The following is a 16,839-nucleotide window of genomic DNA, read 5'->3' as shown; positions in this document are numbered from 1 at the left end:
AGTTGTTGATTATTTTGATACCTAATACATTGGTTCTCAAACTGTGGTACAAGTACCACAAGCTCTCTTGAGTGGTATGCAAAGGAATCTCTGAAACGTAATTTTTTAATGAAATAAATTAATTTAGAAGCATTTAATATCCTCAATACTACAGTGATCTGAATGAAAATACTTCATATGCTGTTTCATATCATGTACATAGTAGGACCATAGTAAGTGGAGTTAAAATGAATGTTTCAAAAACACTGCAGTTGTGTCTCGAAACGGGAACTATAAGAAAGAGAAGTGCAGATCTGCAGTACCCCTTTTCCACCCAAGTAGCTCAGGTTCTTGAACTCGTTCTGTTCAGGATTCAACAACAGCCAATAATAATAATTCTATCTAGTAGTAGTAAACCTGCAAACCTACTGTATTTTAACTTCTATTATACCGGTGGTGCTTGGAGAGACGAATATATTCTAAGGTGTAAAACGTTTGAGAAACACTGATTTAATATGTAATCTACACAGTAGAAAATTCAATTTGTGTGTGCAAATCAAATTAATTCTAGTCAACTGTGTTTGTGTTTCGTAGGTCATCATCAGTGGTCCAGTTTGAAGTGTGGGATCCCACCGTGGGCTACATCTCCTCCACTGCTCCAGCTCATTCATTGCTCACACTCGCTTGGAACACACAGTGATCATTTCTAAAAGTCCATATACAATTTTTTCACCTGAACCACATAACAAACATTTCTATGCACATTTCAAAATGCTGCAAAAAGGAAGAGTTTCAGGTTTGATCCTTCATCACCAAAGCAGTTACTACTCTGAGCACTTTGTATCGCATGCACATCCTTCCGTTAACTAGTGCAACGTTGTTTTCAAGACGTGCTTAATGATGTCAGTGATCACTTATATTAACTTCAGCAAATATCAAATAACTTGACTGATTTGATTTTCATTCAAAGTCTTAAAATTCTTTTTTTCATCTGTGCTGAATTGTAACCGGTGCTTTGATTCACAACTAAAGATGCTTTAAGTGACCTCACAACGTCACACCTTGGAGAAATCATAAATAATGTACATAACGTGTAAATTCTGCTGTTACGATTTAATCTTTTGATTTTAAATAAAGCACTTGTTTTAAATTATTGCATGTAAGGTGTAATATTTTTAGTATCCTTGGTTGCAGAGAGGATATAAAATGACACCTGTGTTCATCACCTTGTGAACGATGACAAATTATGACCTTTTTTGTCAATTTATTAATACATCATAGACATTTTTTCATATATATAATATACAGTTTAATAACCAGGTATTTCACATTTGTGTCTCCATTCTCAATGTTTTTTTTTCCTTTGCAAACCATAAGTTGTTGGACTAAAATTATTTACATCAAAAAAAAAAGTGATAAAAATGTGAAACAAGACAGTCATAAACAAAGGAATAAAATGACAGAGGGATGCCATCTGTTTATAATATATACACCAGGAGGAGTATTTTTAAATCTAAAGCATTACATAATGGGCCGAGCGCTGTAATTTTTTTTATTTAATTCCCTTACTGTCATTAGATTTTTTTTCAGATGCAGAAGAGTCCTGAAAGGTGTGAGGAGTCCCTTGCTTTCATTGGATGCCACAGCTTCCATTTGTAGCCATTAAACAGCAAAGAGTTCAATCAATCTTCATGACACAATCTCAACAAAAATTAAACTTCATACCCTTCATAAACGTAACATTTATTGCAGGGGTATAGGTGGTGCTCATATAGTCATGTCCAGTCCCTATGAATGCCAAGAGTGAAAGTAACCACTTTAGTATTCCCCAATGCTGCACAGGGCTCAGTTGCAGGATTTAGTTAATTTTTCCGATGAGTAAAGAGGGCATGGTGTATGATATAGTCTGGCATTTCCCCACGATAGTGTATTTTAGCAGTGCATTTTAAGAATGATGGAAAAGAGTTCGTTTGAGGGGTGGAAGTAGAGAAGACATGGGCTTGATCATCAATCTAGGCTGGTTTGTTATTAGGAGAAGAAAAAAAAAAAGATCTAGAAGACCTCAAGTGACTGTTAAGACGTTTGTATGGATATCTGTATACATGGTTGAGGAGAAAGGCATTAAAATATAAAATAAAACGTCAGACTGAGATGATTATGACTGCAACAGAGATGAAAAGAGGAAAGTGAGAAGCTTTTTTTTTTGTCTTTTCGATGAGTTGTTGGATGTAGGCGAGGAGAACTGAGGGATGATACAGGTGGGTGTCTCAGAAGGACCATCTCTCCTGTGTGCGGGGGTCCATGGAGAGAGATGGGGACTCTGATGGGGGCTGGCTGCTGCTGTCTTCTCCGTTCAAACTCTTCCTACACACTGGACACGTGTCATGCTGTGCGGCCACAGAACAGAATATAGATAACATCAGCTTTGGGCAGTTTTAACAAGTGGAGTCACATTTTACGCGATGCTCAGGCTGTTCTATGTCTTTCTGTCTAGTCAGGCAAATATACATAAGCAAAATTTAACTTGCGCAGATTTATTCTATCAGACATTAGACATTCTTTCAATAAGGTTGATGATATTCTACATATTTTCTTACTGTCTATCATGAAACAGACAGTAATAAATATCAAGAAAAGACCAAAACCAACAAAGTCTTCTGGTGATAATGTTAGTTGTTTTTTCTTTTAATGTTTTAAATAATCTCGAACTGTAACTTTGGCCTGATCTGATATATTGTAGCTTAAAATTAAGTTATACAATCGTGAGGCGTTATTAACGACAGGGACACGAGGATGTTGGGCTGAATTATTGTTTGTTTTGGTCTTTTGTTGGTCTCAGTTTGTTGGCAATAACAAAAATGCAGAATATCGCCGACATGAGCGTTTAAATTTGATCTGATGTCTCAATGTGGATTACCAGGTATCCAAAGCAGGTTCAAGTTTCCTTTCGGTCTTAATACCCCAATGAGTGGCGTGAATATCTCATCTACAGTATTATGTCGTTAAAGGATCCATTTAATGAGTTTATTCTGCATAGTTCTACCGTTCTACCTTTATTGCAACTCACCATTTCCAGCCATGGTATTATACAGTCTGAATGAAAGAAGTGGTTACAGGGTAGCTGTCTGACTGGCTCTCCCACTGCAAAGTCGTCTTTGCACACCGGACATTCCATACAGCAGTCTGCATGAGAGAGGATGGAAATGTGACTTTTACCACTCACTATCAAAACCCTTGTGGTTTCTAGTTTTAATTATCAGTCACTTGGTAATGACACGCTACATTTGTTGAGGTGACATCATATCATTAGTACCAAAACTATATTTGCATCATAAAGTTCCTCAGCAAGGTAGTAAAACATTTTAACGATACCAAGTGTGGTTTTTTACTAATTAGTTAAAACAATGAAACAAAAGATTTTGAAAAAAACATGACTTCTCAAGATCTCAATGGGCCTGCAAAAGCTGGGCTGCATAACTAACCACACAGTTACAGCTGAGTGATAAAATAGGACAGCACACACAGAAGAGGAAGTCAAGAAGAGCAGATCGACAAGATGAATTGGGAGGAAAAACAGGGGATGTGAAAGACCAAAATACATCACCTAAAGTAATTTATGGAAGAAATTGTTGATACTCTCAAGGTTAATGAACATTTTGTCCCAAACAGACACAGTTTCAGAAGCTTCTCTTGGCAGGCAGCAACAGCATATAAACACAAGATGCCTTTCATGATGTATCTTACTTTGAGAGGGAAGACAGATCTTAAAATGGTGCAACCTAAATTAAATGACTACTAGCTGATAGTTACTAAACACTTGCAACATGTGACTTAAGCAAACGCCTTTACATACAAACTGAGGGTAATACTTGGATTTTAGATAGTCCCCCTATAGATAGTTTATAGAGTATTTGTAACAGTTTAACACATTATTAGTTGAGATCCAACAAATTCAACTGTTTCACAAATAATACCATTTTATGATATTACACTTCGGTGGTCAAGGTTTAGTTATATTTGGGCACAAAAAACATCTTATGACAAAACCTGTACCAAATATGATCTATAAACTATCAGTAGGTGGATTATCCAAATAAAGTGTTACAAAACTTCAGATTCAGAGCAGGTCTAACCCAGGATTTGTGTTTAGCTAACTGTCTAAATGGAGTTATTACAAGCAGAGGGTCAGACAGACCACTACAACCATGCCTCTGTGCAATATTGCAATATTAGTACACCACAGACGCGACATGAAAAACATATAACAATATAAGTGAGATCAAAGGTGAAAACAATGAGTTACTGACCTGCTTGTTCCTGAGAGATATTGACAGTTGGGAGAGAGGAGATCTTCTCTTTTTCTGCTGGTGGAGGTCCTGTGTTCTCCAACTGACCTAGTAACTACACACAAACACATATACATATATATTTGTAAGCTACAGAAACATTAAAATGGTTGCATAAAGTTGACGTGAAGTTCTGTTAAGTTTGGTTTACCTGTGTTATCACAGCATCTAACCCTCCCTGTCCCCAGGCGTAATCGCCTGGGTTAGAGTGCAGCATCCCCGTCCTGACAGACACACAGACACCACAAGTTGATAAGAAATGGCTCTGACAATGTGCGGCTAGTGCTAACACTGTGTCGGTACTGTAATGTTATCTTACCATGAGAGGGGAGGTGAGCCAGGGACCCCAGAATTGGCAAAGAGGCCGGTAAGAAACTGTTGTACAATCCTGATACACAGAGAGAAATTACACACATTTAATGATTGTGAGAGCATAAATAAATACTGTCATTATTATATGTGGGAGTAAATAAAGTAGAGAAGAGAGCCAAGAGGATGGCGAGGAAGCTGAACTGGTCTGTTACTCACCCCTCTACAGCAGGCGAGCGATCTGGCCTAGCGCTGACTCTAGTCCGGTATCTCCTCTCTCTGTGCAGGCGAGGGGGGCGTCCTGGTCCCCAGTGTTCCCCGGCTCCTAGTAGACCCCCCATAGGTCCCCCTAGACCTGCTGGGACTGAACCCCCGATTGGTCCCCCTCCCAACCCCCCCAGATCGCTGAGACCCCCCAAGCGCCCTCCGGGGAGCCGAGGTTCTGAGTCAGGTGTGTCGCCGTCTGTAAATGGCCGCTCCAGTAACAACAGGTGCCATAGCTACAGGGATGTTGGGGTCGCACAGGGCAGGAGATAGTAACGTGTTTGGATAAAGATGGATTTTAAGACAGACAGTGGGATTAAGGAAAGAAGGCAGCATGATGGGAAAAGAGAGGGAGTCAACAAGCAGTAGCAAAATGAAAAAGAGGGGACAACAAAAAGGTGAGTGGAGAAGAAGGCAGGGGGAAAAAAGAAGACACATTTAATCAAAACACATAAAATGATTGCAGTCAATCCTCTTTGCCCCTTTCCCCACCCCCATTATCCCCAAAATCCCTCAGAGCAGCTCGTACCTCTGCAAAGTGTGTGGCTGTGTCATCTATCCCATTAGCGCCACCCTCTAGGAGACTGAGGGAAAATGCGCACAAGGGGACAAAAGACACATTATTAGCAACATCTACTGAACCCTGTACAAGTTCAGGTTCAGGTTCAGTGTTAGCCTGGGACAAGACTGCACAGTGAGCCTAAGATCTTTCACAGTGCAACATGTGGGTTCTTGTAAACAAGCATGAGAGACCTGACAGCACCATGCACCTGCTTTTGTTCCAGACCAACTCTAAAATCTCATGTTGTTTGAAGATGTGAGATAGATTCTGAAGATAAAATGTATCTTACCTGGAGTCTTCTGTTACTTCCTCGATGAACCCTGAATCACATCTTGGACAGATGTACTCCTGGAAAGAGTCAACACAAAGATCAAGTCACGGAGGACTCTCTCAGCTCAGGCAAAACACTCATTAGAATTTTCCGAGAAGTCAGGGTGGTGACATATTCAAATGTCTTGTTTTGTCTGACCGACAAAACCACAACTGAAAGATAACAAGCGCAGGAAAGCAGCAAATCACACTGCTTGCTTTTGACTGAAATGAATAAGTGATGATCAGAACGAGACAGAGAATCGTTTTCTGTGAATCGACAATAGATTGATAGACGAATTGTTTCAGCTCCACTTTGGTAAAATCACTCTGTGGCGACATGTTGGCCAAGCCCTCGAAGGGAATCATAAAAACATTTCAAAGACGTTTTGCCGAACACTTTGTCAGTCTCTGTTAACAATGATGAAAATCAGTCAGATTCATCTGGCGGCCTTTGTTTTATGAATGTAACCCAGGAGGTAGAGCTGGTCTGCCAACCACACCTAAAGCGTGTTTAGAAACCAATGACACAGAATGAGGAAGCCACTACAGACAGTATGTACAGCTGGATCATCTGTTGTCGCTCATTGTACAGTAACAGTTTCTCAACCCCAATGGGGTCATTTAATATGCAGATGAAGCTTTGAAAGATTAGACTGATATGCTCATTTCATAACACGTTAATGAAAAGTAGGTCAAAAATAGATTTTTATAATCTATTTTATACTTATATTCTAATATATCTGCAGCTTGTTTTAGTTTTTGAGAACAGTATACAATAAAAAATGCTTAAACTCACAATTTTGGTTAGTTTTAGTTTGGTTTACAAAAATTTAAGGATCTAAAACCAGCGTCACGGTCATAACTGGTTAGGAAACCCTTGCAGTAAGCAAAAACTGATCAAGTGAGTTGTGTGAGAGACGATCCCCGGGATCCACTGTAGTAGTGTTGGGTGATAACCTTGGGTGTTGCAGTCAGCTGGCTCGGTGAAGACATGCCACAGGACTGAGTGTGTCTGAGACAAGCAGGCCAGTTTAGAGTCAGTGACAGGGCAGGCTAGAATTACCTTTAACCATATCATAAAAATACAGATTCAGCTGACAAGATGATGCGGTGGACTGACTTAGTGACACAATGACTGCAAGCCAACAGACAATATATTATACATTCAGTTACAGTTTATTCGGTATAATTTTCCAGCTCATTTATATTAAATCAAGCTGGATTAAATATAAAACCTCACAGCAGAAAGGCTATTTTCAGATAATCTCAAGTCATTTTATCGTTTGATAAAGTGTCACTAAAATACAGGACGATGTCTTAAAATGGTTCCTTCTGTCCAACTAACACCCAAAGATATTACATTTGTCATCATAAAAGACCTCAGTAATATAAATTGCGCTAAGCCTCACAGTATTACGCAGAAACAACGTATTATTTGAATTTTCTGTCATTTTATTGGGTCACAGCTTCCTAAAATACAGGATGACGTCTTAAAATCATTCCTTTTGTTTAACCAAGGGACTAAAACCCCAAAGATATTAAACTTATTATCATAAAAGATTATAAAAACTAGCAACTCTTCACATTTGAAATGCTGGAACTAGAAAGAAATTGGGCGTTTCTGGCCCGGCACATTGCTGGAAATGAATTTCCTAATCAATTAAAATCAACTAATGATTTAAACTGAAGTTGGTTTAAAGCAATGCAAATGAACAGCAGCTTGAAGTTGAATTAACACCTCTCTAAAAACATATTTACCTTCACGAACACTTAACTTACAACATGGCTGCTGTATTAGACTGAATTATTTATAGCTTAGGTGTAGCTAATAAATTATTATGCACTAAATTAAATATATATGTTTAACACACAACCCTGGGTTAAGTAAAAGTTTGGTGAGTTGTGTGTCATTGTCAGGTTGTTTGTAACACTACATTACTTTCAGGTTGGACTTTAAAACTGAAACTAAAAACTAAAGATGTGAAAATTCCCCAACTCGTCTGGTCAAGAATGTGTTTATGAGAAACAAAAACTGAAAACACAGCCTTAAAATGAAATAACTAATGCACAGAAACATATATATGTATATATGTGTATGTATAAATGAAGGTAGAGCTTCTTATCTCAGCTGTTTGTGTTGTTTAAAACACAATATCCCCCAAGCTGTCACAGCAAGGCGTCCAAACACTGTGCTTTGACAAAAAACTGTCTCAAACACACAAGCGGGACAAAAACCTTGCTTTTTAACGTGTGTGTCTTTTTGTGGACGGAGACATTAGCGAGTGTCACGAGTTTATTCAGAGAGTTAACAACAACAACAACAACAACAACAAACGCCGCTGACTGCTAACAGGCTAGCTAGTGTTGAAGCTTGTGAAGCGAGCAGCGGCGAGACAAACGCTGGTTTTTGTTTTGTTCTTTCAGACAAATGTTGACTTGTCAATCGTGCAAATTGTACAAGAGAGTGTGGCAGATAAAAGACAGATAAAACATCCAGCCTTACCGGGAGTTTGGGGTTTACTTCTCCCTTACAACAGTGACAGAAAAAGCGATGCGGTGGAACAGCCGCAGCCTCCGCCATCTTCAGCACAAACACTGACGTCGGTCCTCCACAAGCCGAGGACAGCTGTCCGCCTCCAGCCCGACATGCACCGCGACACCGCCGGGGCGAATCCGAGCGAAGGGAGGCCGAGCAGCGGAAGTGTTGTCGGTGTGTGTTGTCAGAGAGAGAAAGAGAGCCGCATGTGTTTAGTCCTCTGTGTCTGTCTGCGGGGATGGATGCGTTATAAGAACAAGGACTAGCAGACACTTCACTCACGGGAAAGGTTTGTTAAAAAATACTGTTTGCTTGCAAAGTGTTTGAGGTTCACTTGTAACATTGCGTCAGTACAAAATAAGATTTTTTAAAGGTACAGTGTGTGAAATCTAGGGGGATTTATTGGCTAAATATGGAATATACTAGTTGTAGGTATGTTTTCATTAGTGTATAATCAGAATTAATGTGTTTTTGTTACTTTAGAAAGAGCCTTTTATATCTTCAGAGGGAGCGGGTCCTCTTCTACGGAGTCTGCCATGTTTCTACTGTAGCCCAGAACGGACAAAACCAAACACAAGCTCTAGATTCACGTTTTTCACAAGTTTTTATATAATATTCCTGCTAATACTGCTGCTAATAATAACTAGCTTTGGATAAGGTGGGGTGCGAGGTGGGGGCTGTTCAGTATGTTGTAATCTGCAAGTTCACCGTTACATGTCACAAAATCTTACACGCTGGACCTTTTTAAAGTAGTCAAGTTAAGTGATAAACTGCTGATATTGGTCACTGTGCACCTGTGTAGCCCTTTATTAATACTGCGATTTGAAAAATTTGTGAAATTGAACTTAGGAATGTTTCTTATATTAGAAATGAATGAATGAGGTAATAGGGCCTCTCACGTTTTTCACAAGTTTCATACCCACTTTAGGTTCTCCCACTAGCTTTGGATAAGGTAGGGTGTGAGGTGACATGTAACAGTGAACTTGCATTCACTGTTACATGTCACAAAATCTTACATGCTGGACCTTTTCTCAGGTGATTATACACTAATGGAAACACACCAATGAATATTATATAATATTCCAGCTAATAGATACTCCTAAATATTACACACTGGACCTTTAAATGAACTGAACTGAAAGTCAAAATATCTTGGCTTCTGCTGCTTTGACATGGACCATTATTTTGTTATTTTGTATTTTGTTTGTTTCTCTCAAAACTTTATGAAAGTGCAATAATAAACCAGTGGAGTGTTTCTTTAAAGCATCAACCATGGTTAATAGACTCCTCTGGGAAAAGAAACTACATGTGCAGGAGGTAATTTCTAATATAAAAAGAAACACTCATGAGTTAAATTTCACAAATTTTGTAATTGCAGTATTAATAAAGGGCTACACAGGTGCACAGTGACCAATATCAGCAGTATATCACTTAACTTGACTACTTTAAAAAGCTCCAGTGTGTAAGATTTTGTGACATGTAACAGTGAACTTGCAGATTACAACATACTGAACAGCCCCCACCTCACACCCCACCTTATCCAAATCTAGTTATTATTAGCAGCAGAATTAGCAGGAATATTATATAATATTCATTGGTGTGTTTCCATTAGTGTAATCACAGCAATCACAAGCAGTGTTGTGTTTTCATTGTCTTAAAATGAGCCCTTGTACAGTGTGTAATATTTAGGGGGATTTATTGGCTAAATATGGAATATACTAGTTGTAGGTATGTTTTCATTAGTGTATAATCACCTGAAACTAAGAATTAATGTGTTTTTGTTACTTTAGAAAGAGCCTTTTATATCTTCAGAGGGAGCGGGTCCTCTTCTACGGAGTCTGCCATGTTTCTACTGTAGCCCAGAACGGACAAAACCAAACACAAGCTCTAGATTCACGTTCACGTCACAAGTTTTATACCCACTTTAGGTTCTCCCACTAGCTTCGGATAAGGTGGGGTGTGAGGTGGGGGCTGTTCAGTATGTTGTAATCTGCAAGCTCACCGTTACATGACACAAAATCTTACATGCTGGACCTTTTTAAAGTAGTGAAGTTAAGTGATAAACTGCTGACATTGGTCACTGTGCACTTGTGTAGCCCTTTATTAATACTGCGATTATAAACATTTGTGAAATTGATCTCAGGAATGTTTCTTTTTATATTAGAAATGACCTCCTGTACATGTAGTTTTTTTTTTTTCCCAGAGAAGTCTATTAACCATGGTTGATGCTTTAAAGAAACACTCCACTGGTTTATTATTGCATTTATAAAGTTTTGAGAGACACAAACAAAATAACAAAATAATGGTCCATGTCAAAGCAGCCGAAGCCAAGATATTTTGACTTTTAGTTCAGTTCATTTAAAGGTCCAGTTTGTAATATTTAGGAGTATCTATTAGCAGGAATATTATATAATATTATACATATAAGAAGTGTTGTGCTTTCATTGTCTTAAAATGAGCCCTTTTTAGCTACAGGGAGAGCCAATGAATAGTATTCCTTATTCATTTTTTAAATCCCCCTAAATCTTACACACTGGACCTTTGAATCTGTTTTATCTTATTAATGCTGAGATGGATATTGTATTAACAGACAGGAAATACACCTACAACTGTTTTGATATTTGATTCATTGTCATTTTTCAAGCAAATGTGCCAAAACAGTGTTTATTTCCTGCTTTTCTGTTTCATATTATTGTAATCTTGGTTTTAGGACAAAACAAAATATCTGAAGATGTCAACTTTTAGGTCAATAATAGTTGTTAGATTAATCAATAATGAAAATAATCTTTAGCAGCCTCATTGTTGCTATGTGAAAGTCAGTCAGAGAGGCATTTCTGTCTTCTAAGGATCTGGATTGTTTTTGAAAGCCACACATTGAAGATCACTTCAGGCAGGCACCTGGCATAGATTCTCCAAATCTCTGAACTCCACTGGAGGGATGGGATGCCAGTGTAAACAATAATATTATTATTATTATTTCTAATGATTTTATATTTAATGAGTAATAATGGCTGTATTCAGTTGAGCTGCTTCAATTTCAGGGTCCTTTTACTGTTCATGGCTCACTGCCACACTGTAATGGCCTACTGGCTGATTGTTCGAAAAGCGAGTAATAAGATGTAAATTTATAATTTCTCTTTGTATATTTTTCATAAAGGAACACATAGCAACCCATGTTTGTCCATAGCAACAGACGTTCTCCCCCAACATGATACTTTTCCACACCTTGTGTAAAAGGCACTTATTTCCCTGTAATTCCTTGCAATCACGACAAGCTCTCTGCTCTCTGTCTTTTATTTAGTGATGAGTTCTGGAAAGGTCAAGCAGTATATAGCGCATATTAAAAGCATTTTTGTGTTGAGGCAGGTGCTTAATGTATATTGTTGTGAAACTTGCAGTGAGTCAAGGCGTGAGACTTTTCTTCATCTGCGTGTCTGTACAGATGACTGCCCAGGAGTTGCGTTTGTGTGGTCTCCTGCTGCGGGAGCACTTTGGAGAAGTGGTGGCAAAAGTGGGAACACACCTGCTCAGAAGTGGAGCACAGAATTTAAGAACCATTATTCATGAGACAGGCATCTCATTGGACCTGGTAACACTCTTACACTCATTGTCTCTAGGCTGTTAGTGTCTCTACCGCACACCATGGAAGTATTATTGTACGTTATATATTTAGCTGTATATATGCTGCTTCTTAGCATTTCAAGAGTTTAGCAGTCCAGTCTTTGGACAGTGACAGCTATCGTAGCTGTAATATGCCGTGCATTTACACACACTTAAAGCAGCTGTAGTTTTTTGCATCATCAGTTTAAATGAAAAACCTGTCCTCCCTTTACATGACGGCTAGGTTTCTGCCCCAGAAACCTCATTACATGCCCATGTATAGCCATGTTAGAGAGTAATGTTGCCGCAGGTTGTGTCATAAGTGGAACAATGCCAGGGAGAATAAAAACTTACCAGCAACAGTACATGCTACGTACAATATACAAATATATGCACAAAAGTGTGTTTTCTGCCTTATTTTCACTATTAATTATATTAATCTGGTTCTGTGTGGTTATAAAGAAAGTCTTAATCTCTTTTCCTGTCTCAATGTAGGTTAAGAAGTCCCTGTGTGTGCTCGTCCAGCATGGGGCCTGTGTGTTCAGCTCAGGTTGTAAAGGACCCGGGAGCCCCACAGAGTATCGGACCAGCTGTGATCGGATTCTGAGGATCCTGCGATACCCACGCTACATCTACACCGCCAAAACCCTGTACGGTGACACCGGAGAGCTAATCATAGAGGAGTTACTACAGAGAGGTGACATGACCATGAGCAGCACGGTTAAAACAGTCGCCGACCGCCTCACGCAGAACATGGAGGGTTAGTATCTGGGTGTATCGAAAGCTTCTGTGTGTGGTCCAAAATATAAACTAGCAATTTTCTCGTTGTCTTTCCTGTCGTTTTTAGAGGGCCGCAGCATGGAATACAATGAAGTCTCCTCTACCTTCTCCAATTTGGTGGAGACCCATTTTCTTCAGCGCTGCCCTCCAATGGGGGGAAAAAATGACAGTGCTACTCCAGCTGCTCCAGCAACCCCCACCCCTGGTGCCAGTGCTGCTCCTGTTAGCACCGACCTGCCCACACCAGAGAGCTTCCCTGACTGTTATAAGGTGCCTCATGTGACACTCATAGGGCGAGGCAAACGACAGCTCTCCAGTGAGGATGGAGAGGACCAAAGGAACGCAAAGAAGGCTAAAATGGATACAGAGGTGAGTGTTTTGAAGATGTTTGTTACACTTTTTACACTTGTTCTGTACTTTTAAAACTCTGTTCCCCTGTCAAATCAAGTATACGTACAATTACTACCATTCAAAAATCACTGGAGAAACCTAAGCGAGTAAAAGTAAAAAAAAAGTACCTCAAAGTACAACGTTCAATTTTAATATGTGCAGGTATGCTAATCAAACAAAGATAGAGATATGAACTCTTCCTCACATTACATTAGGTTAACTGCTTTCCAAAGCCCAACACACCATTAGCTACAAGACTAGTTCATGTTATTATCACAAAATCAAAGATGCCACGTTACACTAAAGAATAGTTTAACTGATGTAAGCTAAGTGCAACTTACCTCATTATGTTCACTGAGGTTACATTGATTGACGGATTAACTGAAGAAAGCGGAGGTCTGAGTGTTTTTCAGGAGGCACAGCAAAAACTTCATGTTGTAACCTATAAAAAGTCTGGCTAGACGTGGCTGGATGCTGCCTCTTGTTCTTGGTTTTGCTCCATTGATATTGCATCATAGTCAGAAAACAGGTGGTGCTTGTTTTTCTCTCAGCCAGCTGGCAACTGGCAGTAGAGGTGCTCCTCACACTCCCCAACACTAAACTCAACCCACATTCAGAGCAGACTCATTTGCAAATTTAGAGAAGTGAAAAGTAGATATATTATAAAATATATTAGACAGTAAAAGTATTTTAAAAAAGAAAATCGAACACATTCCTTTCCAAAAAATACTTTTTTTAAATCTGTGTGTTACTTCTAATGTGTTACTACCCACCCTGCGTTTAATGTATTGCTCACCTTTTGTCTTTGTTTCTCATCTCTTCTGCTCAGACACATGGCGATGAGGGGATTTACTGGCAGGTGAATTTTGAGAGGTTCCATCTTCACTTCAGAGACCAGGCTATCATCAGTGCTGTAGCCAACAAACTGGACCAGGTCAGGTTTACACAATAATCATTTGGGGGAAGTGTGCTTAGTTTCATTCTTTAGATAGATAAAACAGAAGATTGATACCACTCCCTTTAATTGTATGGAGCTGAGTATAAAGACTGGAAACGAGGAAACGCCTGGGTCTGTGCCCACCAGTGCAGTTAAAGCTTATAAATTAAGACGATCCACTGTTTGCCTGGCAACCTGACAGTGATGGCAAGACTCCAATAAGTTACTGTACCTTGCCAAAGAATACACACATTGTCATTTTAAACTTGTGGATTATACAAACACGACATCTCATGTTAATTAGTGAGATTTCGAGGCTTGTAGGTGGATTTTGTTGCCTATAGACAGAGCCAGGCTTGCTGTTGAGAGCATCCAGCTCTCTGCAAGAAAGTAATTTATCGCTTTGATATTCCGGTTGTTTATGATTATAACGATTTGTCTTTCTGAATCATTTTAATAACTTAGACTAGCAGTGAGATAGTGAGGACGATGCTGAGGATGAGTGAGGTGACGACGTCGCCCACAGCCACCTGCACAAAGCCCCTCTCAGCCAATGAGATCTTCAGATCGCTCCCAAGTAGTTACAACATCCCCAGACCCATCTTAGACCAGTACCTCACGCTACTGGTTGATGACCCGGTATGACTGCTGCAAGACACATGACACATTTTCCAAATCTAAATGTTTTATTTACAAGATCTCTTCAAATCTAATCGTCTGTTTCTTTTAGATGGAGTTTGTGGGGAAGGCTGGTGAAAGTGGAGGAGGGATGTATGTCGTCAGTATCCTTTTTTAATTTAGAGGATTCTCGTCAAGAACCAACACACTGTTTTGTGCCATTTTATTCATGAAGCACAAAGCATAGGCACTTTTCTTGACTCTCTTCTCAGATCTGCACAGAGCGCTGGCCAATCTGGCTCGGGCCACACTCGAGTCTGTAGTACAGGAGAGGTAAGTGAGAGTGTATTTTAAAATTGTGATTGTCCTGTTATGAACCTAAATAATTTAATCATTTTAACCTGTCTTCAGATTTGGATCCCGATCAGCACGCATCTTCCGTCTTTTGCTGAGGAAACGTCACCTGGAGCAGAAGCAGGTGGAGGATTTTGCCATGGTTCCTGCAAAAGAGGCTAAAGACATGCTCTACACGCTGCTTTCAGAGAACCTGGTCCAGCTACAGGTACAAGCCTCACATGTGAAGATGCTCTCACCATTCCTCTTTTCATACCAAGCTACTGAACTTTTAAATTCCAATCTGATCAAGCTTCCCAAACAGTCCGCCCATCCTCTTAACTGCTTCCAGAAATGATTTGTAACTTAGAGGACATGCTGATCACTGTGATGGATTAAAATATACAAAGCAAGTTTCAAGTCTCTTCAGGCCAATTTTCTTGGTGTATTAACATGAGCGACTGCCTGGAAAGTAGGAGTAATAAAAAAAATAAAAAATCTGATCCAAAAACCTACTTTGAAAATTGTTTGGCACACTTATGGAAGATGCACTAAGTGATTGAGATATTTTTAAGACTAGACCCACAAAGCATCGTAGCCTAATCTTTTATTCTTTGAACAATTAGGGAGAAGAAGTTTAATAAAAGTGACCATTTGGCAGATTCAGTGAGGTTTGTCTAGGTCACAACAGGCACACCTAGATTATTTGAGAGAACAGCCCTAGTTCTTCTTCTCTAATCTACCTTCTCTCTGAACAGCTATAATATTTTTTCTTCTTCAGGAAATCCCAAAGACTCCAGACTACGCTCCCTCTCGTACCTTCTATCTTTACACCGTCAACCAACTCCCAACTGCTAGGATGCTGCTTCAGAACTGCTACAAGGTAAAACAATTCACATACAGTAACCTTCAGAGCTCTGACTAGAAGAGGAGTACCAATGGCATGTATTTTGTATTTGGTGCGGGGGTTGCCTTTAGTGATGTCTCGTCTCCATCTCTGGACATTTTTCTCTGTGCAGACTGTAGCCAACCTCATAGAGCGGCGCCTGTTTGAGACCAAGGAGAGCAAGTGAGTTAAACTGTCCCCATGTTGTCTTTTTGGTCTTGAAAGCCAGGATCAGACTCGCACGTAATCAACTTTAAAAGTTGTCTGACTTGTACGCTTTGTCACAGATCAGTGGCTGATTGTTTTTCTGCTTGACCGACAGGCGTCTACTGGAGAAATCCCAGCGAATCGAGGCCATTCTGGCATCTCTGCAGGCCAGCGGGGCCGAGCCTGAGCAGCTGACAGAGGTCGAGGAGATGATCACTGCTCCTGAAAAGCAACAGCTGGAGGCCTTACGACTTCATATCAACAAGTAGGTGCACAAAACAAAACTAAAATAATCTTTTTAATGCAGGTTTATTTGTTTACCATCCTCACTTATTGTTCTTTCCCCCTCCAGGTTAGATTCAGCAGAGAACCAGGTAGATGAAACCATCTTCCTACTAGAATCATACGTCAAATCCACCACCACAGGCTGAGAACCAGGTGCACAAGCAACTAACACATAGTACATTTGCCGTTTTGCGTATGAATGCTGTTTTATAGTTTATATGACTGGATTGTTTCAGTTTGGAGTGATTATAATATCTGAGTAGATTGTTTTGTTTTTAATCACACGTGTCGGCAAATCAATAAACTGAGCACAAGAATTCATTTTTTCAACAGTTTTAATTTCATTAAAGACCAAACACAAAACTGTAAGACAAACATAAGACAAAGTGATTGTTTGTATGAAATGTGAAACCATGAAGAAGTCTGTATATTAAATAGAAGAATTGTGGTTTAATACACTTTGGTTTTTCTTTAAAATTAGAAAGAGATTATTTA

General features: G+C 39.4%; 3 protein-coding genes across 3 annotated transcripts in view; 2 read left to right on the top strand and 1 right to left on the bottom strand.

The window, feature by feature from the left end:
* gba1 (glucosylceramidase beta 1) overlaps window positions 1-1,133 on the top strand; it is a 10,054-nt gene extending 8,921 nt beyond the window's left edge. The window contains exon 12 of the mRNA XM_027286957.1: window positions 574-1,133. Coding sequence (XP_027142758.1) covers window positions 574-679 — 106 coding nt within the window. The 3' untranslated portion in view covers window positions 680-1,133. The remainder of the gene's footprint in view (window positions 1-573) is intronic.
* A 93-nt stretch (window positions 1,134-1,226) lies between these two features.
* Window positions 1,227-8,399, bottom strand: rnf115a (ring finger protein 115a). The gene is made up of 9 exons (XM_010750385.3): window positions 8,276-8,399; window positions 5,750-5,808; window positions 5,428-5,482; window positions 4,854-5,134; window positions 4,645-4,713; window positions 4,477-4,549; window positions 4,287-4,380; window positions 3,047-3,162; window positions 1,227-2,366 (listed from the first exon to the last, which is right to left on the bottom strand). The coding sequence occupies exons 1-9, from the start codon at window positions 8,351-8,353 to the stop codon at window positions 2,247-2,249; spliced, it is 945 nt and encodes a 314-aa protein (XP_010748687.1). The 5' UTR covers window positions 8,354-8,399; the 3' UTR covers window positions 1,227-2,246.
* Window positions 8,400-8,456: 57 nt separating this feature from the next.
* polr3c (polymerase (RNA) III (DNA directed) polypeptide C) lies at window positions 8,457-16,799 on the top strand. Its single transcript, XM_010750386.3, has 13 exons — window positions 8,457-8,597; window positions 11,751-11,897; window positions 12,404-12,668; window positions 12,756-13,057; window positions 13,908-14,012; window positions 14,481-14,654; window positions 14,746-14,797; window positions 14,906-14,966; window positions 15,045-15,195; window positions 15,748-15,849; window positions 15,986-16,035; window positions 16,175-16,324; window positions 16,412-16,799. Exons 2-13 carry the CDS (start codon window positions 11,751-11,753, stop codon window positions 16,488-16,490), a joined length of 1,638 nt encoding a protein of 545 aa, XP_010748688.2. The 5' UTR covers window positions 8,457-8,597; the 3' UTR covers window positions 16,491-16,799.
* Window positions 16,800-16,839: the final 40 nt, after the last annotated feature.

Source organism: Larimichthys crocea, chromosome XIII (genome assembly GCF_000972845.2).
Source record: "Larimichthys crocea isolate SSNF chromosome XIII, L_crocea_2.0, whole genome shotgun sequence".
Classification (NCBI taxonomy): domain Eukaryota; kingdom Metazoa; phylum Chordata; class Actinopteri; family Sciaenidae; genus Larimichthys; species Larimichthys crocea.
This window is presented reverse-complemented; position numbering and strand designations above follow the sequence as displayed.

What these genes read in the sequence shown, in the direction of transcription:
- rnf115a (XM_010750385.3), bottom strand. Translation starts at nt 8,353, where the DNA reads ATGGCGGAGGCTGCGGCTGTTCCACCGCATCGCTTTTTCTGTCACTGT. An exon ending in GAAGTAACAGAAGACTCCAG is followed by an intron (nt 5,483 to 5,749) that starts GTAAGATACATT and finishes ATTTTCCCTCAG; the next exon opens with TCTCCTAGAGGGTGGCGCTA. An exon ending in TAGATGCTGTGATAACACAG is followed by an intron (nt 4,381 to 4,476) that starts GTAAACCAAACT and finishes GTTTGTGTGTAG; the next exon opens with TTACTAGGTCAGTTGGAGAA.
- polr3c (XM_010750386.3), top strand. Translation starts at nt 11,751, where the DNA reads ATGACTGCCCAGGAGTTGCGTTTGTGTGGTCTCCTGCTGCGGGAGCAC. An exon ending in CGCTACTGGTTGATGACCCG is followed by an intron (nt 14,655 to 14,745) that starts GTATGACTGCTG and finishes TGTTTCTTTTAG; the next exon opens with ATGGAGTTTGTGGGGAAGGC. An exon ending in TTACGACTTCATATCAACAA is followed by an intron (nt 16,325 to 16,411) that starts GTAGGTGCACAA and finishes TTCCCCCTCCAG; the next exon opens with GTTAGATTCAGCAGAGAACC.